Source organism: Nicotiana sylvestris, chromosome 1 (assembly GCF_000393655.2).
Source record: "Nicotiana sylvestris chromosome 1, ASM39365v2, whole genome shotgun sequence".
Taxonomy (NCBI): Eukaryota; Viridiplantae; Streptophyta; class Magnoliopsida; order Solanales; family Solanaceae; genus Nicotiana; species Nicotiana sylvestris.
In genome coordinates this window covers 186,144,666-186,171,554 of record NC_091057.1, presented here as the reverse complement: position 1 = coordinate 186,171,554, position 26,889 = coordinate 186,144,666, and the positions used below count along the sequence as shown (strand labels likewise).

At 34.3% G+C, this 26,889-nt stretch overlaps 2 protein-coding genes across 2 annotated transcripts; one reads left to right on the top strand and one right to left on the bottom strand.

The window, feature by feature from the left end:
- The first annotated feature begins 3,166 nt into the window (after positions 1–3,166).
- LOC138878118 (uncharacterized) lies at positions 3,167–3,922 on the top strand. Its single transcript, XM_070157780.1, has one exon. It carries the CDS (start codon positions 3,167–3,169, stop codon positions 3,920–3,922), a length of 756 nt encoding a protein of 251 aa, XP_070013881.1.
- A 7,010-nt stretch (positions 3,923–10,932) lies between these two features.
- On the bottom strand, positions 10,933–14,841 carry LOC104238826 (protein kinase STUNTED). Its single transcript, XM_009793310.2, has 10 exons — positions 14,598–14,841; positions 14,430–14,503; positions 14,169–14,287; positions 13,936–14,051; positions 13,290–13,841; positions 12,965–13,213; positions 12,723–12,880; positions 12,282–12,509; positions 12,037–12,186; positions 10,933–11,396 (listed from the first exon to the last, which is right to left on the bottom strand). The coding sequence occupies exons 1-10, from the start codon at positions 14,749–14,751 to the stop codon at positions 11,133–11,135; spliced, it is 2,064 nt and encodes a 687-aa protein (XP_009791612.1). The 5' UTR covers positions 14,752–14,841; the 3' UTR covers positions 10,933–11,132.
- Between the last annotated feature and the right edge of the window lie 12,048 nt (positions 14,842–26,889).

The following is a 26,889-nucleotide window of genomic DNA, read 5'->3' as shown; positions in this document are numbered from 1 at the left end:
TATCCCATATTGGAGGAGAAAAAGTCTTTTGATAGGTATATATAAAATTGCTCTTCTTATAGCTCTTAAAGAGTTGAGAAGAAGGCAAGCCTCGCGCCGTCGTCGTTATCGCTCGGGTCAGTTTCTGCTTTGATTTAGAATTCAAATTCGGATTCGGATTGGATTAGATTTGGATTTGGTCAAATGATCAATTGATTGATTAACTTTTGGACCAAATTTATTTGTTAATATTAATGCAATATTAGTTAATCCAAATTAGACAATTACTGTAACGGTAATTTAATTTTCCTGTTATAATTTGAATTTGGCAGTTTACATAAATGGCCGTTTTATAAAACAACCATTTTGAGTTGCAACCTTACCTGAAGAGTACATTTTTTTAGCTATAAATACATGAACTCTCCCTCATATTTTTCTTACGAAAATTCTGATTTCTCCTTCTTCTTTCTGCATTGTTTTAACATAAAAGAAAGCAGTAAGTATGAGTTACTACTATTCTTTGAGTTCGTTGATAACTGGGGTTTGGAGCATCGCTACACCAGTGAGGTTATTCGTTCTATCCTGGGAGAAAATAATCTTAAACCTCAGGTACTAGGAGGAGATTAAGTTCCTTATGGAAACACTATAAATTCAGTGGATTCGATTTCATTTGATGTTCTTCTACATTTTTGATTTTTTCCATTGCTAGTTTTGAATATATTTTCGAATATAGATTTCTGATACAAACAAGACCATTGGAGTGATTTGAGCAGATATTCATCTCGTTATAGCAGAAATAATGATGAGGCGCCAGTAATTCTAAAGGAAAGTATTCTAACCATGGTCTTTTTTCCTTTATTCCAAGATTCTCTTTCCTTCTAGTTCAAACAAAAGGCAGATGGCCGAGGGCGAACTTGAGAACGAGCATTGTGCAGTTTGACAAAGTTGGGTTGCTGTATCAAAGTGTTCTAAATTTTTGGAATACACTGAAATCACATGAGAGACTTGTCATGAAGACACGTTAGGATCTCGAGTACTATGTCATCAAAACAATGCCTCTCCATAAGGTTATGTAGCACATCTTCTCAATATTTAGGTTGGATTACCTAATAGAGTTGTAGGCAAGTTAGAATTGCTTCTTTTGATTGTGTTATGAAAATATTTAATTTGCGGGCATCTACTGTATTGGAAAAAATTAAGTTCGTATATAGAACTGATTGTAAGGTGACACGTCATGGCACGTGGACTGGTCAAAGGATGACAATTGGCAAAGAATAATTAAAGAGGCACGAGCTTCAATAGGCATGAGCAGAGGTTCAAGAAAAAGCAGAAAGGATAGATGCTCGAACCTCTTGATGTTCAAGGGTTGTATTAAGAGAATGAATCTGATAGCAAAAAAAGGTATAGATATGTATAACTAATAGGCATTAAATACGGAAAACGTTAGAGAATCTATATTGAATCAAATATGATTACCAATTATAACATCACATTAAATGCATTAATTATCAATAATGGCTCTATAATGATAAAAACAAACGTATTACCTAGAGATAGCTATAAAAGGAGAAGACTGATCATTTGTAAGGACACGAAATACTACTGGAATATATTGATTTACTTTGCTTTATATTCAGCTGTTATTTATCAATTATTCTTATTTTTATTTGATTATCAGTAGCCCGAGTTCTTCTAAAATAGGCTTTGGCATAAATCTCGATTTTTGGTCAAACAAATTGGTTCCGTTACCGGGAATCTGATAATCGTTTGCTTTTTTAAATCAATTCTTTCATCAAAAACTTACCATGTCGAATGTCAACGACAATAACCAACACAATTTACCACTTCAAGATCCACAACATCAAGTGAATGATGCGGATGATAGGACCCCACCTCTCTCGCCACGTGATTCACATCGACAGTCTAGAGAGGGGACTCCAAATGGCTCCGAAGCAAATAACGGAGTTGCGAACCAAAACGGATCTGAGGCAAATCAAAATGACAGAGTTGTGAACGAACAAGCACTCGATGATGCTCTGAAGAAACTAATTGCTCAACAAGCCAATAATGCTCTTCGGGCTTTTACCAGCCAGTTGCGCCACCAACACCAACTCTGAATTACAATACTTTGGAAAACTCGCGTTCTGGGCTCATTAATTCAGGCACTAGTGGGACTCCCGGCGAGTCTTGTGGTGGCAAACCAGGTAACATAGTTAATTCTGATTTATAAAACTTAGTTTTAACCTTGTAGAAGCAGCTCAAGGAGCAAAGCGATCGCATAGAGCAAATACCTGGAGTACCGCCTGTAATAAAGGAATAGATATGGAAAATATTTACAACAACCATGGAAGCCCAGTGCTGCTCCTGTGCCGATTCCAAAGAAATTCAAGATGCCTGATATTCCAAAATATGGTGGCACAACTGATCCACGTGACTGCGTTCACAACTGGTGTGATAGGCAACGACTTAACCAAACAAGAAATTGAATCAGTATTGGTCAAGAAATGTGGTGAAACGCTCACCAAGGGAGCATTGACGTATTCTCTCTTACCCAAAAAATTCTATAAATTCTTTTGTTGAGCTTGCAGATTCATTTATTAAAGCGTATTCGGGAGCTCAAAAAGTTTAAAAAAGAATGCAAGATATTTTCAAAATAAAGCAAGGAAATTCCGAGCTACTTAGAGAATTCATGGACGGATTCCAGCGTGAAAGGATGACGTTACCACACGTGCCTGATAACTGGGCAGCTATAACTTTTGCCAGTAATTTGAATGAGAAAATCTCATAAGCCACGAGACGACTCAAGGAAAGTCTACATGAATTTCCAGCAACAACCTGTAATGATGTTTACAACAGATACAACACAAAGCTAAGGATAGAAGAAGATACCATCTCCCGGTCTCAAAAAGAGGAGAAGGTGAGTTCGAGATGTGCTGAAACCGAAAAAAGGTCCGGTAAAAACATATACGAACCCTACATGGTCCCAGTAGGAAAAGACTCACGTTCTAAGCAGGACAATTCAACGAATGATCATAGATCGAGAAATAGAGAGTCGGGTTCATCATCGAGGTTTGGAAATGATTGAAACGCACGAGAGACGCGAGATGATGATAGAAGCTTGAAGGCAAGATTTGGCGGTTACAATTTTAATGTCAGCACTTCAGAGTTAGTAGCAGTACTAAGAAGCATGGGTAATAAGGTGCGGTGGCCAAAGGAAATGAGATCAAATCCAAATAGGCGTAATCTTGATCATTGGTGCGAGTTTCACAACGATCATGGTCATAAAACAATAGATTGTAGATTACTACAAGGTGAAGTAGACCATTTATTAAAGCAAGGGTATCTTACCAAACTATTTAGTGAAAAAGGTAAGCAAGACATGAAGAACAGGCAGGAGCCCCCTAAACCTCTTTCTCCGAAAAGGACCGTGAATGTTATAAGCGGGGGCGAAGAAATCAATGGCGTGACATATACGGTGGCTAAGAACATTTCAAAAGTTACAGTTACACACGGGAAGCGGGTCCGGCATGTTTTGGAGGAAGAAAGTATTACATTTGATGATGCAGATGCGGACGGCGTGTTAACTCCACACAACGATGCTCTGATAATATCTCTACTTGTACATGATATTAATGTGAAACGAGTTTTGATTGATCTAGGTAGTTCCGTGAACATAATTTTGTTAAGAGTATTAAACGAGATGCAAGCTGAAGATAAGCTAGTACCTAAGGCACATACTTTATCTTGTTTTGACAATTCAAGTGTTGTAACAAAAAGGGGGGTAATACTTACCACATTCGCAGAAGGGGTTGTCAAAGATACGAAATTTCAGGTGGTTGAGATGGAAATGGCTTACAATATAATTCTCGGGAGACTGTGGATTCACGAGATGGATGATGTGATGTCTACCTTACATCAAGTTATTAAATTTTCATCACCATAGGGAATACGTCAAATCCGTGGGGATCAACAGACATCCAAGAGCATCAACTCTTTAGCAGATTCAAGTACAAAAAACGAAGAAAAGTAGCAATTACAGAATCCAGTTGAGGATACTACGACACAAGCCTCAACTGAACATGGGCGAACAGATGTGGAATCAAGGCCCGATTCCATTCAAGAACCAAAAGAAAATAAAAATATATAGTATACATAGGACATATATGTAAAGAAGGCAAAGAAGACTGAGAAATAATCAAAGTTCAAGTCAAAGCCCGAAAAGTCTACTCATTGAATGAATCAAGTGCAGGGTAAACTTACGAGCCAATAAACATAAATCCAAAGAAAACCTTATCATATATAGGTTAAAGACAATGTATAGAAACGAGTTATAAATAAAAACCTTGTATTTTATTTCCTTTTTTGAAATATATTGTAAAGAAAATAGTTACGAAAAAGTTATAAAGATGTTATTTAAACTTGACAAAGTTCAAATGAAAACTTTATCAAAGTTATTTCAAGAAACATGTGTGTTCCTATTTCTTTTGTCGTACATTTACACCATTATGAAGTTGAGACGTCTTCTTCATTAAGTGTCGAATATAAAAGGGCCTTCTTTTATAAAAATCATGTTTGATTTAAACATTCATGAAGTTAAGAAAATATTTTATGAAATAAAAGTGCAAATTATTTAATAAGTCCTTGAATATAAAGGCAAGAATGAGCAAAACAGAAGCTCAGAATAACTAAGTCAAAATGGAAAACTTCTTAATGTTGAAAAGTTTAGACCAAGTATGAACTTAGTCATAAACTATTGGTCATTTATACAAAATGCCCCGAAAAGGTCTGGAGACTTGTTGTTTTCAAAAAACTAAACCCCCAAATGGGACCGAGGGTTATAACTACATTCCACCAAAAAACAAGAAAAAAAAAGAGTCACATTCCTTAAAACTTGTCACTGAGGAGTTGAAGAAGGAGCCGAAGCAGGGCCACCAGCAGCAGTAGATTCAAGTTGGCTTGAAGGAGTTGGAACATTCACTGTACCCATATCATCTTCAATATGTTCAGAAGTATCAGCCATGGGAGAGGGAAAGTCTTGGCCTTGCTGAGTCTTTTCAATAGTTTCTTTTATCTTAGCTAATTCAGCCTCCAAGTTAAAGCCCTCTTAGCTAGCTTCCACAAGTGTATCATGGCGAGTATTTAAAAATGCCCAACTCACTTCAATTGCGGTCCTGTCCTCAAGAATCTTGTAATCTTTCTCCCATTGATCAATTTTACTTTTGAGCTTTTCATTCTCAGCCAAGGCAGAATCGTAAGAAGTTTGAAGAGAAGCACGTGAACTTTCTAAGGAACGACCTTATTAGAAGATTCACAGAGGTCTTCTTGAGTCTGAGTCAAAGTTTGCACAAGTTCACCAGCATATACTTCTTTCTCACTTAACAAAGCCTTCAACTCTCTCATCTCTTCACTAGCTTTGGAGAATTGCTCGGAAAAAGATGTTTCGAGGAGATTCTTGTCTTTGCCAGCCTGATTTGAGGAAGCCTTTTCAACTGCCAACTCTGAGGTTAAAACCTTCAACTGCTGCTCTAAGGTGCGCTTGCTCTCTTCTAACACTTCCATATCAATTTGAAGGCTTTCATATTGTTCTCTCCAGTTGTCCGCTTCAATTTGGTAATCGTGCATTAACTGCTCCGTGTGGGAAACCCTCTTCATCATTTCTGTACCAACAAGGTTGATCTAAAAAAAGAAGAAGGGTAAGAACATTAATAAAAGAAAGGAATAATAAAGCATTAGAAGGAATACCTTTAATGATGACTGCACTATGTCATTCATCCAAGTCAAAGAGTTGTGACTCTCAAGCTTGGATCTCTCGATTGGACCAATCAGAGGTTTCAACCACACATCAGCCCGACTTGATTTTCTCAAAAAATTACCATCGGCAGGAACCTCGATGACAACTTGTTTTATAGCTCCAATTCCACTTGAGGAACCAACTTCAGTGTGATGAACAATTGTAGGAGGAACTGTGGAAGGAGTCAAAACAGTTTGGGACGGAGCAGCAACGACAACAGTCATAACTAGAAGAGAAGATGTCACAGGAGTGGACATGGGAAATGAGGCAAGGGGCATTTCATCAGAAATTGGACCCAAACTTTCATTACCAAACCCACGAGCAAAAAGCTGATCAACAGAATCACGAGTAGCCGCGGGAGTATCGTCATCGAAAATCACCAACGTGGCTTCAACAGGCTCGGTTAGAGGAACAGAACGAGGGGGTGATGCGTCATTATCTGAAATAATGCATCTTCTAGCTCGTGGCCTTTTTATCAAAGAACCCCCGTCTTGTTCTTCCTCTTCTTCAGAGTCTTGGTCAGCAGAAGCTTTCCGTTTCGATGAAGAACCCAAAATTATTTCCTGGGCTTTTTCCAAAGAAATTTTGAAAGCTACAATGGCCTTAGTGATTATGCCTCAAATGGAAAATCCTGACAAAAAGAAGGATCAAAATAATTTCTAAGGAAAGAAGTGAACAAAGAATATAAAGGAAAAAGCACTTACCGTGATTTTTCACTTTCCAACCAAACCGATGAGAAAGATTTTTCCAGAATCTACCTTCCATCGGAGCAACACTTAACAACTTTCCTACCCAACCACGGAAATTGGAAATCTCATCATAGTTCCCATGGTTGCTGAAAAAGAAGAGGAAGTTAAAATGATAACCATCAAAATTGAGAAAAAGGTATAGGAAAGTTACAAAAAAGAAAACTCACGCGCAAAATTCTACTTCTCAGGAAATGGAACATTCTCTTCATCCACTAAACCAACAGTGGGGGAAGCAACAAATCTGGCATACCAGCCACTGTCCTTATCGTCCTCTGGGCTGACCAGAACTTTTTTACTTCTCGCTACTAAAGTAAAAACTCCTTGACGGAAGAGTTTGGGAGAATAAAGATGGATTAAATGGAAGAAAGTAAAAGGCATGCCAGCCATGTTGGCCAAATGCCTCAAAAAGCAACAGCCCTCCACACGATGGGGCCAATTTGTCCTAAGCAAATATCGAAAAAGCGACAGAATTCGATGATAACAGGGTCAATAGTAGGCTTGAAATTCAATGTGAAAGGGTATGTATATACGAAAGAAAACCCAGTCAAGTAAGAAGTGATTCTTTGGTTCGCATTGGGGATTATATTAGGGAAATCATGACTCCATTGGCAATCTCTACGAACCACAGAAATCAAACCTTCAGTGATCTGAGTCGGGTAAATGTCGGCACGATCTAATGAAGACATAGAAGAAACTTGGTTTCTGATGGACTCTCTATCATTGTAAAAAGATAGTTCAACAGGAACAATTTCATCTACTAAAGGTGTACGAAGAGGTTCAGTGGGTTCTTTATTTCTAGATGGAGATCTTTGAGAAAGAGAACCTCTGGTTCTAGAAGGTGGAGTAGAACTCATTGAAGGAATAGAAGGACCTCGTGAAGATGAAGATCCTAAACTACGAAGTTTTCCTCCTCTCCTACTTCTAACAAGAGCAAGAAGAAGGTTATCAACGATGGGGATTCTCCGAGGGGTTAGGGTTTGAAGAAGACATAGTAGTACGAGGAAGAAGAAAACAAGAATTGAATATTCTAAACCTTTTGTGAAAAAGACATAGGTGAAAAGTTATATTTATAGTCAGAAGCAACCGTCAAAGGAAAAGGTGCAATGATGAAAACGTCATAATGAGAACTGTCGTTTCGTAATTGGTGAAACCGTAAAAAAGCCTTAAAAGATGCTGAAAAATTGCAGAACCAAACAGGAGATGCCACGTGTCACGGACATTAAATGGAAGTGACAGATGATGCGTTAGTTCCATAGAAGAATTAATGGCGGCAAAAATTCTCGCTTTAATGAGATCCACTTCCCAAATATTCTATTGATGAATAAATGGCAAGTGGGGGGACTATTTGTATTGGAAAAAATTAAGTTCGTATATAGAACTGATTGTAAGGTGACACGTCATGGCACGTGGACTGGTCAAAGGATGACAATTGGCAAAGAATAATTAAAAAGGCACGAGCTTCAATAGGCATGGGCAGAGATTCAAGAAAAAGTAGAAAGGATAGATGCTCAAACCTCTTGATGTTCGAAGGTCGTATTAAGAGAATGGATCTGATAGCAAAAAAGGGTATAGATATGTATAATTAATAGGCATTAAATACGGAAAATGTTAGAGAATCTGTATTGAATCAAATATGATTACCAATCATAACGTTACATTAAATGTTATTAATTATCAATAATGACTCTATAATAATAGAAACAAAACGTATTACCTAGAGATAGTTATAAAAGGAGAAGACTAATCATTTGTAAGGACACGAAATACTATTAGAATATATTGATTTACTTTGCTTTATATTCAGCTGTTATTTATCAATTATTCTTATTTCTATTTGATTATCAGTAGCCCGAGTTCTTCTAAAATAAGCTTTGGCCGAAATCCCGATTTTTGGTTAAACATCTACTCCTTCATATATGAGGTTAAATTTAGCAAAGGAAAGTTTAGTTTTCTAATAGGAAAGAAATTGTATTACAACTTTGATTTCTTTCCCGTAAAGTCATAACCTTTTGTTTCAGAAGGTAAGGGATTCTTCTCAAAGATTAGAATATATCAACCTGTTGCTCTTTGAGAAATCAATATCAAGTCTCCTAATAGAGTACTGATGTTATATTAGTATTAAACTTTCAAAAGCATCTACTCATCTGATTTCTTTCTTTTCCTTTACCACTTGTTCCTTTTTCTTTTCTGATCTTAGAAATAAAATCGGAGATGTGTTCGAGATGTTCTCTATGCCGAAGCACATGCTGCTCCTATGTTATGTTATACTTTCTGCTAATAAAACATCTGATAGCGTCATCTTGTCAATCCTTTCTGCTTCAATCAATGCAACCTTCTCCTGCGAATTAGGATAATTAGAGTTCTTCAATTTCATAAAAACATTGTTAATGTCATCGTATAGCAAATTGCGATTTTCACGTCTCCCGTTATGGTTGAAGCAGCAATGTATAACCAGTTTTCCCCGTAGTGCAGTTTGCATTTTATTTAGGCGAATGTAACTGCAATATTTTGGGGAAAGTCTCCCAAACTTCTCCGTTCTGAAATTGAAGTAGTAGATACAAATACAATTCAATGAATAATCAGTTGAATAAATAACCCCGTTGAGGAAAATACATATCTTAGGCTTAAGAAAACAATTAGACGGCATATGGAATTTTCTCCAGGAAGAATCGATTCCAAGAGTTCGAATTCTAGTCTTAATTACTCGATTACCATTGTTTTTTCCCACAAAAATATGAAGCAACTTGTATTTTTCCGTTATCGAATCAAATCCCAGAAAAAGTTGAGGATCCAATGGATATTGAGCCTGAATTTCTTGATTCATAGAGAATGGCAAAGCTTTTATCTCTCCTGTGGTGACACTATACAAATAAGTCTGAGTATCTTTAAAGCTATACAAACAAACAAGGCCATTGCAATAATTGGAGCAAACACTCATTTGATAATAGTTGAAATAATGGCGAGGCGCGAGTAGTTGTACAGAAAATCTTTCTAATTCTGGTCTTTTCTTTTTTATTGAAAGATCGTCTTCCCTACGAGGACATACTTCTACTTCAAACAAAAGGAGACGGGTGGTGGAGGGACGAGCATTGTGCAATTTGACAAAGTCGGGATCATGTTGTATGTTCCAAGTTTTAGAAACACACTTGAATCGCATGAGAGACTTGGTGGGGAGCCATGTTAGGATCTGGAATACTATGTCGTCAACACAATGCTTCTCCATAATTGATCATGGAGAAAGAGAAACAAAATAATTCTAATATAGTATGGCTTTAGGGCAAGTTTTCAATATTAGGGCTGGACTCACTAGGGCTCTAGGGCATGTTTTCAAGTTTCGTACGTTTGTTACTCTTTGGGCTGTTGTGTTATTGACATTAACTAATAAAATATTCAAATTGTTTTAAAATTATGATCTTGGTATGAAATTATTAAATTGTGGTTATGTTCCTTATATGAGGTTAAATATAAGAAAAGTATTCTAGTAGGAAAGAAATTGTATTGCAACTTGATTTCTATTCCTAAAAGTTAGCACCTTTTTATGGGAACACAATCAAGTGATCTAGATCCTTTCGCGACTTGTGTAATTACGGGATACCTTGTGCATCGAATCGTCCTTTTACAATCAAGTGATCCTGATTAAGTTGTGATTGAGAATTAGATATCGTCTCCTTGCTACTAACTAGCCAATACCTCGCGAATTTTTTTGAATTTGAGTATTTAACTAAGATATATGCTCACAATTTTCTAATCCTTGAAGTAAAAGGAAGAATATATTAATGAGAATTGCAAGAATAGTTTACACAAAGAAAAAGGACAATGGTATATTCTTTCTACGTATTCCCTCTATCTCGAATAGTTGCAGAGTTTCGTTTCACAAGTCCCTTAAGAAACATTAATTACGAGGGTAAAAACTTATCCGCACCGGGTGTTTACACCAAACCAATAGATATATAATATGTGTCCTGCATATGGACTTCAATCATTTAACCATGATAAATTACATGTATTCTCATCTAATTAAATTAATTAACCATAGTGAGTTAATATAGTTTGGTGTAAACACCCGGTGCGGGTAAACACCGGGTGTATATCTTAAGATACGATCTGCTTCTATTTATTTAATATCTCCATTTTGAAGAACAATAATTACTAAGGGTAAAATAGGAAAAATATAACTTATTTTGTCTTTAACCTTTAAAATGACAAATAATTTGAGACAACTATTTTTAGAAATCACGACATATCATTTGAGACAGAGGGGTACTATTTAGGGTTCTTTCTAATCATTAAATGGATTCACTATTAATTGTTAACCTCTCTACTGTTGTTCGCTTTAAAAGGTAGTAACGATTTAAACCCACACATAATTAATTATTGATTTCTTAACCTCTGCCAAAATTAAACTTTCAAAAGCAGCAAAAAAAGATAATGAACTTTATTACAGCAGTTCGATCCACAGAATTGCAAAAGATCTGTGGGGTTGACAACTTTCTTGCTATTATCCCAAAGTTCTTGTTCCTATTAAATCTAATCACCTCAACAATGGGTGCATTTTTTCCTGTTCCAACTGTACACAATGACAGATTTGCAAAAGTTTGTAGTAAAAGCTACTACTAATATTCTGAGCTTGAGGATCTGCTCCATGTTTTTCTCAAGTATTCATCAACAGAAGAAAGAGGGCTGCTTTGATCCTGACTGCTGCTGAAAGATGTGGAATTATCATTCACATCAAGTAATGCAAGACTTAAATGGGACTCTGCACTTGAATCTGGATATACTTCATCATCATTATATTCTTCTATATTGTTATGATCCTCACCACTTCCGGCATTAGCTTCTTCATTCCTATCTTTCTCCCCCTTCAACATCTTCAGAATCTACTCAAATAACAACATGGGGTTACAATCTAAGGTGTCGTTTGTTTGCGGTCCAGTTATATAGAAATTATAATGCAGGGTGAAAAATAATACATGGAATTTTTTGTCTTTAGATACTCTTATCTATGTATTGCTAATACATGTATTCTTGTCCCACATCCTATCCCATATAAGAAAATGCATAAATTCCCATATAATTTACACCAGAATTAGTATTACAACGCTTGATTTTCATAAACACCGCTACAAGATTTTAGACCGAAAACTGGACGTTGAATTAGTAATACTTGCGGATCTTTACACGGAGAGTAAAGTTTCTTATAATTCAAACAAAACGAACTCTAAAGGGAATAGCTCAGAGGCGGATCTAGGATTTCCGGAGGATGGGTGCACTATTACTTTTTTTAAAAAAAAATTAAAGGGGATTTGATCCCCGGACCTTAGGCTATTGGAAATAAGAGATCAAAATCAGTGCACCATTTGGTCTCTTTTGACCATGGGTTGCATCAAATATATATCTCTATTTTTGCCAAATTATGTACATCATATCTATACTTTAACCTGAGGACCACGGGTTCACGTGAACCATGTTTTACATGGTAGATCCGCCCGTGGAATAGCTGCAATGAATTGTAGTTACCTGGTTTATGTTAGGACGTAGCCTTGCTGCTTGTGTAAGACAGAGTTTTGCTGCAAGAATCATTCTTTGGACTTTATCATCTTCAATATTCACATCCAAATTCTCATCCAGAATTGCTTTAATATCCTCACTTTCTAACTTAGGTTTCGCCTGGAAAATAATTTTAGCAAAAAACTTAGATGAAGTGACAAATGAAAGTTTGTAATTTGGACTAGAAGTCTTATTGTCAAAGTACAGATGCTTACCCACATGACTAAACTTTCTTGGCCACTGGGAGTCTCAAAGCCAATAGCTTTTCTCCCTGATAATAGTTCCAACAGAACCACACCAAAGGAGTAGACATCAATCTTATCACTTACTTTCCCATACATAAAATACTCCGGCGCTAGATAACCAAAGGTTCCCACCACATCACTATGAGTCAAGTAGGATGCCTTTGTGGGTCCCCATATTGCTAACCCAAAATCCGATAGCTGCAAAGGAGAATTGACCAGCGAGTTTAAGTTCTATGAATTAACGATGTACAAAATATTTACACAATAAAGTCAATTATAAGATAATTACAGGTAAGTTTGACAAGCAAACCTGTGGTTCAAAATCATCACTTAAATCCTAAACGAATTAATGATCTTGTTTAATGTACAATAATGAAATAACTGTCCTATCTGTTAGTTTTACAAGCACACCTGTGGTTCAAAATCATCACTGAGAAGGATGTTTGATGACTTAACATCTCTGTGAATAACAGGCCTTGGACATTCACTGTGTAGGTAATTTAAGGCTTCCGCAATTCCGACGGCTATTCTGAATCTTGTTTCCCATTGCAAAACTGTTTTGCTTCTTCCTGCATTCGAAATTAACCGAGCATTAATATAATACCTTGGATGTTTTATTTTTTACAGAAATAAATTCTTGTTTTGCAGCTTACCGTGTATATTTTCTTCTAAATTCCCTTGTGAAAGAAAATTGTAAACAGATATCAGATGGGAATCCTCTATGCATATTCCAAGTAGATTAGCAATATTCTTGTGTTTAACTCTTGTCATAATATCCATCTCCTGCCTGAAATCTTTTCGCGCTTCCTCTGATGAACTGGAAATCTTTACTGCCACTGATTTTCCATCAGAAAGCTGAGCTTTATATACACTGTTGCGCCCTCCTTTTCCAATCAATTTCTCTGCACAAAATTTCCAATGTTTAGGAAGAAAATGAATTTAGAGAATGAAGTGTAGATAAAAGCTAGAAAAACCAACCCGAGTAGAAGTTAGAAGTCGATGATTTTAAAACATCATAGCTAAACCATTTGCAGCCTGATGAATTTGCCTCAAGTATAAGCTGCAAATCTTTTATCAGCTGGTTACAAACTGATGCACCTTCCTTTTTATTACAATCCACGTAGTTTTTTTCCATCCCAAAGGCGTTTGGCGTCTCCTTAGGAGAAAAATCGGATTTAGGACTATCTAACATAGATCGATTTGGCAAGGTCATCACCCATTGCACCACCGACATTTTTCTTTCTATTTTAGCCGGTTGATTCAATGAACTCGTGGTTTGTAAAAGGGGCCAACCAGGAGTATCAGTAGCAAAATCTTCGGTAGGAAGAGAAATTGAACCTAGTGAAAGAGAATTTTTCTTGTGTTTCGCCAAAGAACTCACAGTTTCCTCTTTTGGATTCTCAGTATTACTCACTTCATAACTGAATCTTCCCATTTCAGGCACCTCAGATTCACCAAATTCAGATAGGCAATCCCTTAGAGTAGAACTTCTTTCTGATTGAAGACTCGGTTTTGGATCACCAAAAGAACCTAATCTCACCGAAAACAGAACAAATTCAGTTTTTTCTTATACAAAATGAGAAAAATAAGCTCATAAATGTGCAATCTGAAAGTAATATCAAACCTTTGAGTTGGGAACTAGAGCTTCTTCTAAAGAAAACCTTCCCATTGTCAATGGCCATAATCTCAGTAGTGATAGGAAGCCGCTTGGCGCAATATTTAGAAATTGAGATCCAGCTCCTACACAAGTCCCTTTCAAATTAAATTAGTACGATACACGATGAATCAAAAATAGAATAACCAAAAACTTCTAGTAGGACGTGAATCCAGATTAGTCGAGCCAGTAGCTTTACTTACCCAAGAGTACTATGTTTGCTGGTTCCTACAACTACAGCAACTGCAGCATGGTTCTTTGCTTCTCTTACCAAAACTCTTCTAATTGAACTTCCTTTTAACACCAGAGAAATAATATCCACCTGAAATTCCCAACCAAAAACAAACCTACATCAATCACAATCGGTGGCTTTTTTATTCCAAAAAGACAACAAACAATTTAGAGAAAGTTCAATTGTATTTATCACCAGAAAGAAAAGAAAAAAAAAAGAAAAAAAAAACAACCTGCTTTTTATTACATAAGCCATCGTAATCGTCCAGATAAGTGTCCAACAAAGATTTATCTTTTGCAATTGAATCTGAAATGATAAGGTACAATACAATGTCAAGACAACAACATTTAGTTAAGAAACAAAGCAAATTCAATTAAAACAAGTAAAAAATTTAATGTACCGGCATTTCGACAAACATGTAGAGCAATAACCCTATCTCCAGGATTTGCAACTTTTACAATAGCCCAATTCAACAACTCTCTAATATGGCCGTCAAATCGAATTCCAACTAACACATTTCTCTTTTCTGATTCTTTTTCCTTCTCAAAAATCATCTTGTTGACGGCCAATAATGTAATTTTTTTTATTGCCTGACCATACCAGAGAAATTATTGATAAATTTATATCAAATGCAGCAACCCAGAAAAAAGGGAATGCTCCAGCTGACAAGACAAAGGAAGTGTATAGCAAGACACTGGTCCAGAATATAAGCTTTGATCTGAATAGTCAAAAGCAAAATAAAAAAATATTAACACCATTAACAAGAACAATAAGAAAATCCAAATTTTGAATGAATAAAGAAATAAAAGTAAACACCTAGAACGACCGATAACAGTATATCTTACGTATTGAATCTGCTAAAAATTATTTAAATAAAGATCCGAGTCCGACAACAGGAATTTACCTAAAGATTGAGCCCATATGTCGCAACAAGCCATTAAAACTTTGAAAAAGAAAGAAATGCCGCCAAGATCATATACAAAAAATTAATAGTATTAACTAACAAACAAATAAATACATGCCAATGGCAGGTGCTTTGCTGACAATAAAGCTTCCTTCAGCTTATGGGTATTCTTTCTTTTTTAATATTTTTTTAAAACATAAAAAACTAGAAAAAACTAAAACTAAAGATAATTTTTGAATTTGATACCTAAAATCCTACTACTAAAGAAAGAAAGTAGGGAAGGGTAAGGAATAAAGAGAAAAAAAAGGGATAAAAACAGAGGTTAAAATTGTGTGATATTTTTTATTTCGTTCTGTTCAGAAAAACAGGCAGGTAATTCGCGGGGAAAGTAACGAGAAATCAATGATATTTGTTCAGTTAATAATAACCACCGACAAAATAGGCCTGAGAACTCTCTCGCGGGTATTGTTGCGAGTTAATAGTTGCCGCAACGTTACGACAACGGTGATATTTTCAAAATATAATTAACAGCTTAAGATAGAACTCGTAATTTGTATTTTAATTTTCACATAATAGCTAACAAAAAGAGAAAAATTAATTTTGAGCGTGTTTGGATAAAATTATAAGTCGGTCAAAAATTAATTTTGAGTGTGTTAGGTGAATTCTTAAACTGGTCAAATCAAGGTTATCTCCAACTAATAGTTTTTCCACGAATAAGTACTTTTGTTTTGATTAAATTCTATTCTTAATACGTTTTGTAATCCTTTACGAAATAAAACTCTTTAGTTCCCTCAATTTTATTTATAAATTCAGTCATTTTAATTAAAATTGTTATGAATATATTATATTATGGATGTTCATTTAGTACTCCGTTGTAAATAAGCTTCCTCAGAAAACTTATTTATATGGGACTCCGCCGTAAATATGTTTATTTATTTAATACTCTATTGGAAATAAGCCTCCTGAAGAAGCTTATCACTTCGGTACCCGGTTATGGATAAACATTACCCCGGTAGAAGATTATCCATACCGGGTATAATAAGATTATCCTTTCGATACACCGTTATGGATAAACATTACCCATAGTAAAAGATTATTCATACCGAGTATAATAAGCTTATCCTTTCGATAATGCATTATGGATAAACATTACCCCCAACAGAAGATTATCCATACCGGGTATAATGAGCTTATTCTTTCAATACTCCGTTATGGATAAACATTACCCCCAGTAGAAGATTATCTAAACCTGATACAATGAGTTTATCCTTTCAGTACTCCGTTGTGGATAAACATTACACTTAGTAGGAGATTATCCATATCTGGTATAGTAGCAGCTTACACAACAGCTTCCTTTCTTCTATAAATAGAAGAGATTTCAGTTCATTATGTACATCAGTTTGAATTCGAATAATATATAAGTTTCTCTCTATACTTGTCTTTACTTTACAGTCTTTATTTTATAACACGCTATCAGCACGAGACTCTGCCATCTCGAGCAAAAACTTTGAAAGTATCTGAGGTACGAACTTTCTTTTTCTATATAATGTCAAATCTTTCTAAACTTGAATTTGTAGCCCTGAATATATCGGCAAAAGCTACATGTCTTGGGTGCTTGATGCTGAAATTCATCTTGATGCGATGGGTCTGGCAGATACCATCAAGGATAAAAATCAGGCATCAAACTAAGACCGTGCCAAAGTAATGATATTCCTACGCCACCACCTTGATGAGGGCCTGAAAATGGAATATCTCACTATTAAAGATCCAGTCATATTGTGAAATAATGTGAAAGATATATATGACCACCTGAAGATGGTCGTTCTTCCACATGCACGTTATGATTGAACTCATCTAAGGCTACAAGATTTTAAATCTATAAGTGAATATAATTCTGCTATGTTCAGAATTATTTCCCAATTAAAATTATGTGGTGATAATATTACTGATCATGATATGTTGGAGAAAACTTTCACCACTTTTCATGCCTCGAATATGCTACTGCAGCAGCAATATCGAGAGATGGGATTCAAAAAATATTCTGAACTTATCTCATATCTTCTTGTATCTGAGCAACATAATGGACTATTAATGAAAAATCATGAAAGCCGACATACTAGTTCTTGTCCATTCCCTGAAGTGAATGAGACAAACTTCCACCATGCGAAGCGTGAAAGAGGTCGCGGCCCCAGTCGTGGTCATGACAGTGGTTGGGAAAGAAATTTTAATCATAATAATAATAATGCACCAAAGAACCCTCCTCACCACCAACAGTGGAAAAGGAAGGAACAAAGGCATGAAGCGGTGCAAGCACCAAATGCAAAAAATGCATGCTATAGATGTGGAGGAAAAGGGCACTGGTCACGTACTTGTCGTACGCCAAAGCACCTGGTTGAGCTTTATCAAGCCTCCCTAAAGAAGACAGAGAAAAATGCTGAAGCAAATTTTATTTCTGAAGATAATTTAGACTTCATGCATTTGGATGTAACTGATTACCTTGCACTCCCAGAAGGAGAAACAAGTCATGTAATCGGTGGTGAATCTGTAGAAATGTAAATATTTTAATTTTTGTTATTTGTAATAGATAGTATGGTTATGTAATTGTTGTACATAAAGAAAAATTATGATTTGATAATGATGTTTACTATAATATATCTTGTTTATGTCATTTTGAAGAATATGGATAACATTATTAGATCAACTTAAACTCTAGCAGAGTTTGCAAGAAATATACAACCACAAGAAGTGGTTATATTTCGTATATCTCATTGTAATTATATTTTGTTAACTACCAGAAGTGGTATATGCCTATGATCACCAGAAGTGATAATTTAGGCTTTCTATGGTTACAATTGAAGATAAGCTACATAAATATTCTCTATATTAAATGCACGCCTCGATTTGCTCCTGAAGTAGTAAATATTTTAAAAGAGGTTGAGGCATCACAATTTGATGTGATTAATGCGCATTCAGATAATTATGTTCGATTTCCTGAAGGATGAGAACTTTTGATAATATTAATCCATTCCCTGAAGTGAATGTGACAATATTAATAAGTCGGGTAAATATGAACGCGCTATTGATGTGAATATATTACCATTCACCTCCAGAATAAGTAATATAATTGAGAGAATATATACTCAATATTTCGTATTTTAAATTTGCTCCTGAAAAAGTAACACAATTGAAATTGCCTCATGGAGTAGGAAAATATTATGAAGAGGAGTTTTCGTGTGCTTAAACAATTGTTTTACATTGTTTATTTGATTGTGATTTCCTCTCATGATACCAGAAGTGTCTGAGCAATATTTGATAGTACAAAATGTATTAACAACTCCTGAAGAGCTAACTGTTTGCCTAAAGGATACATGACACCAGTAGTGTCCGATAAATATTAGATTGTAGATAATAAATGAAGGCTTTCGAAGAGCTTATATACAAATATGCCATTCATATTGTATGATTATGGTCAAAACATATGTTGTAGTAAACCTGAAGTTTACTAATACAAATAGCTATCATATTGAGACTACAAATTATTGGAAGATTGATAATCTTCATGTTTCCACAATTATAGGGGGTAAAATAATATGTATGTGAGAAGTTACCCGCGTTATTCTTTAATTTGTACTATATCATGTATCACAGTAAACCAGAAGTTTACTAAAACAAAAGTTTATGCCATAGTAAACCAGAAGTTTACTAAGAGGCATCACATGCCATTATAAACTTGAAGATTTCATTTGCCATTTTTAAATGAGCTATTTGAGAATTCAGATAAGCATATACCGAAGAACTAGAAGATTCTTCAGGAATTCTCTTGTGTTGCTTGTTCTCATAATAAATTGATTATACCACCTAAAGTTGGGACTAAGACCCCTTATTCTGAAATATATAAAAGGTGAATATGGGCTCGTTCACCTGTCATGTGAACCACTTATAGATGCATATATCAGATAGTTACATGTGTAATTATCGTCAACCTGTACTTTGGCATTTGGATTTGTTTTTCTCGATTAAGAGCATAATTTTCAGATTATGAAATCAAGACAGTTCATCTTGATAATGCTGGTTTATATCCAAGCTTCTTTAGCATTGAATACCTCCTATTAATGGCTAAACCATTGCTTATGAGAACAAAGCTTCATGTGTTTGTCTAAGATTTTCTAAATTGCATATAACAGCACTTGTATGCATCAGACCAACAATATATGATAAGTCCTCCCTTCATAATTGGTTTAGGATCATAAACCAAATATTTTTACTACCTTTTGTTGCGTGGTATATGATTAATTTCTCTACCATAATACATAAAGATATGTTTCCCAAAGATGATTGGGGATATATGTTAGTTTTTCTAACATTTGGAGGATGGGATAAACAACTGAAAAATATGCTATATGAATCGAATTATCATTAATATGATCCTCACTTAGAAGATAATTAAAGTCGAATGCCAGAAACATTTGCTGATCCAAAATTAAATATCATATTTTAGCTGCAAATGCTCCTATTAAAATTAAAGTCCTTGAAGGATAAAGTTTACTACACGCATGAAGCGTAGTAAATCAATCGGTTCCAAAGGTAACAATTCTTGAAAAATGATAGGAGCAAATGATCAAAATGATCATAATGGGTAGGAAATGAGCTCTAGAAGAGCCCACGACATAACATTTCATGAAACTCTAGAAAAAGTTCAGGTAACTGAAAATAAAGAAAGTTATGAGATCTCAACAAATTATGCTGCTTAGGAACCGATACAAAAGGATCGTTGACGATATATTTGATACAATATAGTGCACAATATTGTAAAAGATTGTGAGGATCAGACCTGTAGTCCAGACACTTGGAGATGTCATGCCATTTAAATGCAAGGCATAACCTATATGACTCAGTTGATTAAGTCTATATGAAGATCCCTGAAGGATTTAAAATGCCTGAAGCATATAATTCAAAGTCTCGAAAAATGTACTCAATCAAATTATAAAGATCTTTATACGTTTTAAATCAATGTGGGCACATGTGATATAATCGCGTCAGTGAATATTTGCTGAAAGAAAGTTACATAAATTATGTTATTTGCCATGTATTTTTATAAAGAAAATGTCATCAGAATTTGTTACACTTGCTATTTATGTTGGTGAATAAATTTTATTTGAACTCCAGAAGAGCTCCAAAGGGTCTTAAAAATGCTTTTACATGGATAAAGTGTGCCTATTAAGTACACCAATGGATATTCTATCACTTGAAGTGAATAAGGATCCGTTCCAACCTCTTGAAGAGAATGAGGAACTCCTTAGTCTTGAAATACTCTATTTCGGTGTAAATGGTGCTCTTATTTATCTTGCTAATGCTAACAAAAGTAGTGTAGATCGTATTGGTAATGCAGATGCAGGTTATTTATCTGATCCTCATAGAGCTTGATCTCAAACCGGCAAGCAGGGAGTGCATATGATTGAGATCAGTGATTCATTCGAGAAATATGCGGGTTGGAATGTAATAAAAGACTCACAATATTATACGGAGATAATGTTGCATGCATAACTCAATTAAAGGGAGGATTTATAAAAGGAGATAAAACGATGAACATTTCACTAGAATTATTCTACACACATGATCTTCAGGAAAATGATGATATTGATGTGCATCAAATTAGTTCAAGTGACAATCCAGCAGATTATCTTTACCAACTTCAACTTTTGAGAATATGATATACAAGATTGAAATGCGGAGACTCAAATATTTGAAATAAGGTTTTTTTCAGGGGGAGTAAAATGTGTATGTACTTTTTTTTTCCTTACTAAGGTTTTTCCCACAGGGTTTTCCTTATAAGGTTTTAATGAGGCAGCCAGCAATGCGTATTACTAAATATGTGTACTCTTTTGCCTTCACTGATTTTTTTCCCACGGGATTTTTTCTAGTAAGGTTTTAATGATGCACATTATCTTTTAATGAACATCCAAGGGGGAGTGTTATGAATATATTATATCATGGATGTTCATTTAGTACTCCGTTGTAAATAAGCTTCCTGAAGAAGCTTATCCATATGGGACTCCGCCATAAATATGTTTATCTATTTAGTACTCTATTGGAAATAAGCCTCCTGAAGAAGCTTATCACTTCGGTACCCGGTTATGGATAAACATTACTCCCGGTAGAAGATTATTCATATCGGGTATAATAAGATTATCCTTTCGATATTCCGTTATGGATAAACATTACCCCCGGTAGAAGATTATCCATACCGAGTATAATAAGCTTATCCTTTCGATACTGCATTATGGATAAATATTACCCCCGATAAAAGATTATCCATACCGGGTATATTGAGTTTATTCTTTCAGTACTCCATTATGGATAAATATTAACCCCAATAGAAGATTATCTATACCTGGTACAATGAGCTTATCCTTTCAATACTTCGTTGTGGATAAACATTACTCTCAATAAAAGATTATCCATATCTGATATAGTAGCAGTTTACACAGTATCTTCCTTTCTTCTATAAATAGAAGAGATTTCAGTTCATTATGTACATCAATTTAAATTCGAATAATATATCAGTTTCTCTCTATAATTTGTCTTTACTTTACAATCTTTATTTTATAACAAAAATATGTTTATCAACAAAATTATCAATTTTAATGCTTTTATCCAAATTTATATATAATTAACGGATCACCGTCCTTAGTGGCGAGCTCCTATGCTGTGAACAGTGTACTTTAGTCAACTTGGTAGGTTCTCTTTTTTAACTTTAATTTAATAAATAAATATGACTAAATCAAATTTGACCGCCCGTGAGGAATTTAAATTCCAATTATCGTTTAGCTGTCTTTTGATGAAAAAATAATAAGCACGATTATAATGGTTTTAGAAAATTATTACTTACATAATTATTGGACTAATAATTTAGAGAATGGCGCATTATCAATTCCTTAATCTATACCATCAAGATGTCAAACTGTAGCTTCCTGATATCATTGTTATTTCTATTTTGTTGTCCAACTATAATATAAGAAATGTCAAACAATAAATAAACTTTTGAAAGGTTTAGTTTAATTTTAAAACCAAAATGAAAACTCAGCGTAATATGGACAAGTGTGACTATTTTTGACCACGAAAAGCCAATATCTTTTTTTTTTATTCAGATGTCTAGTATTATCTTATGACCCGATTAGTTCAGATTCGCAAAATTTTATTTTTGTGATAAAACACTTCTCATCAAAAGTAATTTCATTTCTAAAAAAATTTAAATTTGAAATCTTTGATTACAATAATGAGATAATTATCATTCCATCACAATGTTTGGTGGTAAACCCATACCTTTTCATTATAGTAACCAAGTCAACAATAACAACAACCCAATAAAATTTCATCAGTGAGATTTGGGGAGGGTAGATTGTGCGCAGACCTTACCCCTACCGTGAAGGGATAGGGAAGCTGTTTCTGGGAGATCCTCGGCTTAGAACAATAAATCCGTGACAACAACAGAAATCAGAAAAATAACAGCAACGTGAGAGACAACAAATAAATAGAAAAGCAATAACACAAATACTATACAAAAGTATGAAATATAATATAAACCGCTAACAGTCCTAGACAAAACACTATCAGACTAACCAGTACCATTATTGTAACCAAGTCACAATTACCGATTGACTACTTTATTTCATTTTCATTCCTTTATCCTTTTGACTCTTGCTCGCTGCTCGAGATGGACGAAGAAGAATTTAGAAATGCAATGGAAAAGTTTCTCTTTACCTTTTTCCTTACTCCACCACCAACAAGTACCACCAAAGTATGTGGTGCAGTGGATAAGACTGCTCCTCCCTTAACCAGAGGTCTCGGATTCGAGCTTGGGGTATGGAAAAATCCTTGGTAGGAAGCGCTTCCCCCCGAATGGGGCCTTATGCGGCGTGAATCCGGATATAGTCGGGCTCCAATACAGGTACCAGACACAGGATGGGAAATAAAAAAAAACAATAGTATTTTACTTATCTTTTTATGTCCAAACTTTCGAAAAATGAAAAATACCAATGCAAAATAACGTGGGGAAAGAACAATACATCATCCCCAAAAAAGAGAAAAGAATATTGAATCAAGAAACTCAAAATCTTTGAAAGAACTTCTTATTAGAAAACTTTTTATTTTCCATAACTTGAACCCAAAATCTTTGTTACTGCTACTAAATATCTTACATGTGCAAGCTTCAATTATCAGACTTTATTTTAGCTTTAGCCTCTCCATCAAAAAGAAAAAGAAAAAAGCAAAATACTCGTAATCAGAACGTGGCGAGAAAAGTTTGGGTTTATCAATTAAAAAGTTTAAATCATCTATCTCCAACAAAAAGGAGAAAACGAAAACATATGTCATCCCTTCCTAACCTTTCCTAAAATAAAATAAAACTTTCCATTAATAACCTAAGATTGCATAGTACAATTAGAACCTCCTTCACGTAATTTAATTTACACTTGGCATACCTCTTTTGGTCCTTCTTTCATCAATTATGGATTAATCTTATTTAATCATGGTTAGTTCAAAAGCTGATGGTTCATTATTTCAAGTAATGTAAATATATGATTTTATTTCTAAATGGACAATAATAATTATTCAATGACATCCAAGGATACGGACCTAGTGGTCAATGGAGCGCAAAAGAATTACTCTCTATTTCAATTTATGTGAATTTATTTTCTTTTTAGTCCGTGCAAAAAAGAATGACATCTTTCTTTATTTGAAAATAATTTTCCTTTATGCAATGATTTATACACAAAATATATGTGTCTCATTTTACACCACTAGTTCAAAAGCCTTATTTTTTTCTTAAACCCAATGCTCAGTCAAATAAGTTCACATAAATTAAAACGGAGAGAGTATGACTTTTCATTCAAATCTCAATGGAAATAAAAAAAATATTAGATAATTTTTTCTCATATAAATGCTTAGGATTCAGTAGGTAAAGTTATTCAATATTTATACGGATAAAGTAAATAAGCATCCTATTAAATATATAAGATGCGCGCAAACTGGTCGGGTAAAAAACTATTTAATGTAAGACCAAAAAAATTAAGGTCAATATATTGCAATATCTTTTGGAGAGGAAAGTGGGGTATATAGTAGTCAGCAGTCACTTCAGTCTAAAATGTTTTTGGTGTGATGTCTTACTCTGTCCCAAATCGTATCACGCACAAATCAATAATAGAATCACCGACGATTTAGCACTAGTACCACATGTTTGTTAATATTTAATATTTGTATAGTGATCCTAATTAATTTGGATTTGTGCCGCGTGAGATTCAATAAAAGGGAAAATGTTCTTTATTGTAACCTTGGATGATTTTCGCGTTAATATCCTGCCCTTATTAGAATTAAAGGGCAATGGAATAATATCTTAAAACTATATTCATTTTGTGCTAAAACCATTTGAAAATGAAAAGATTACAACAAAAGATCAAAGAACAATTTTCGACATATTGATCGATTACTCGGAAATGAAAATTTTCAAAATCATCTGACTTCTCTACGCATGATAGTCAGAATAATGAATTAGCACAAAGCAAACCTTGAATATTGATGGAATGTGCTCTATTATTGATGGAAAAAGAAAAAAAAATTAGGAGATTCATGGAAGGGTAGGTTGTGTCTCAAATAGTCCACTTTTATTTAGTGGACATTTGGACATAAGAATTATAAAATTTAGGAAAAAAGTGGGGGGAAAATTCAAGTGAAAATGGTATTTGAAAATTAGAGTTCTGTTTGGACATGAAATAATTTTGGGTTGTTTTTGAATTTTTGTGAGTGATCTGAAGTGAAAATTTTGAAAAATAACTTTTTGAATTTTTTTAAATTTTTCAAAAAATACCGAAATTCATCTTCAAGTGAAAATGGATAATTTCATGGCCAAATACTGTTTTATATAAAAGTAAAAAAATAAAAGATAAAAAATAAAAAATCTTTTTTATGGCCAAATGGCCCCTTAAATTTGTCCTCCGTTAAACGTTAGCAATAAAAGTACTCTCACACTTTCGTATCATATTTGTTCTTTTGCTTCAGTTCAACGAATGGAATTCTCATATGTATCAATTTATCGTCCATGCTAACTGGCATACGATGATGTATGAATATTGTAAATCAATTAATCAACAAAAATTAGTAGGAGTTGATTACATTAATTGGCAAAATCATTATCCTAGAATTACAAAAAAGTTTTCATCGAGAGTGGTTTCCAGTTTACCAAATATAGAAGCGAAAGTGGAAGATTATACTTCAACTAATGGTTGAGATATTGAAAGTTTTCCGGGTCCAAGTCATTAAATTATATTTATTCGTCCCCTACCTAATTTATTAATCTCAAACTTACAAATATTTGAGACCTATTATTAAAATACCAGTTTATTGTTAGGCAGCTTGGTCATCTATAATTATTATGACACTTTTTGTTTGGCAACTTAGTCATCTATAATTATTAATACCAATGACAACTTTTTGTTTGGTCATCTTAAAAAGAAAACTATTTTCATTTTAAACCTTCAACATAAAATATAGGATAGGGAAGTAAGTTATTCAAGAATATCGCCTGAGGTTCCTCCTAATTTTTCATCTGGAATTAAGGACAAAAATATATTCAAGAATATCCCCTCACGTTCCTGCGAACTTTATTTAGAATTTATTGGGAAAAAAAAAACAGTAGATTCAGCTTTTCCTAGATGTAATGAAATGTTATTGTTTCCTGTTTTCTAATAACAACGAACCATTAATTGGTAACTCATATGTAAAACGATAAACTTATACTCCTATTCTATAGGTACAGATTCAATTCTCATCAATCTCCAACGTTATAGCCGATATATATATATAGACTAGGGACTATAAATATTTTTGGCCGAGCGACCAAATTTGTAAAAATAATACGGGCTAGCCAGTTTTCGGATTGGTCATTCAAAATAGCTATCGTTTACAAAGTCATTGAAAAATAGCAGTATTTTGCTGCAACACGAAAAGTTCCAGCATAATATAATGGAGATCGATGCACCTGTGTATGAACTTCCAGTATATTATGCTGGAACTCCAACACGCAAAAAATTCCAGCATAATATAATGGATATTGGAGCAATTGTGTATGAACTTCCAGCATATTATGCTGGACCGGTATATTATACTGGAACTTTTGTATATTATGCTGAAAGTCCAATTGTAACAGTTTACCTTATAGATTGTCAATCATTCACTTTTTATTAATGAAGATGTCAGAATCAACTTTTGCACGATTATTTCATTAGATACCTGCTATCTCCCCCAACATAGATATATGCATATCATTCATTTTTTATCTCTTGGTGGGATAGACTTTTTATTTTAAGAATCTAATTTTATTCATGATTTGACATCTGTCTTTTGCTTTATTTTCTCAAAGGTTCACTTTTCTCTATCATTTGGATATCTCAGTTAACAAAAGTCAAAAACATGAAGCTAATTATCATGCCAAAAAAAAAACCTTAGCTTTTGAGAAAATCCTAACTTTGTCTTCAACGACACTTTTTAAGAAGGAATGAAGCAGAATGAAGATGGAGGATTCATATTACCAACCCAGACTCTTTGAGTTAGACAACTCAAAGTCTAGCCCAAGAACCCATCGTCACCTTAATTAGCCCAAGATACATAGATAATCAGTTTTATTCAATTCAGTGGAATGAAAGCATGAATTTAGACAGAATTAGTAGTTTCGAACTGCAATAATACACACATTCTACTTCAACGAGCACAAGGCATAATTCACAAAACCATAGGC

Excerpts from the sequence above, each read along its gene's own strand:
- LOC104238826 (XM_009793310.2), bottom strand. The coding sequence starts at position 14,751 with ATGATTTTTGAGAAGGAAAAAGAATCAGAAAAGAGAAATGTGTTAGTT. Across the intron at positions 14,288-14,429 it reads GCTTATGTAATAAAAAGCAG|GTGGATATTATTTCTCTGGT; the intron begins GTTGTTTTTTTT and ends TGGGAATTTCAG. Across the intron at positions 14,052-14,168 it reads AGCAAACATAGTACTCTTGG|GAGCTGGATCTCAATTTCTA; the intron begins GTAAGTAAAGCT and ends GGACTTGTGTAG.
- LOC138878118 (XM_070157780.1), top strand. The coding sequence starts at position 3,167 with ATGGGTAATAAGGTGCGGTGGCCAAAGGAAATGAGATCAAATCCAAAT.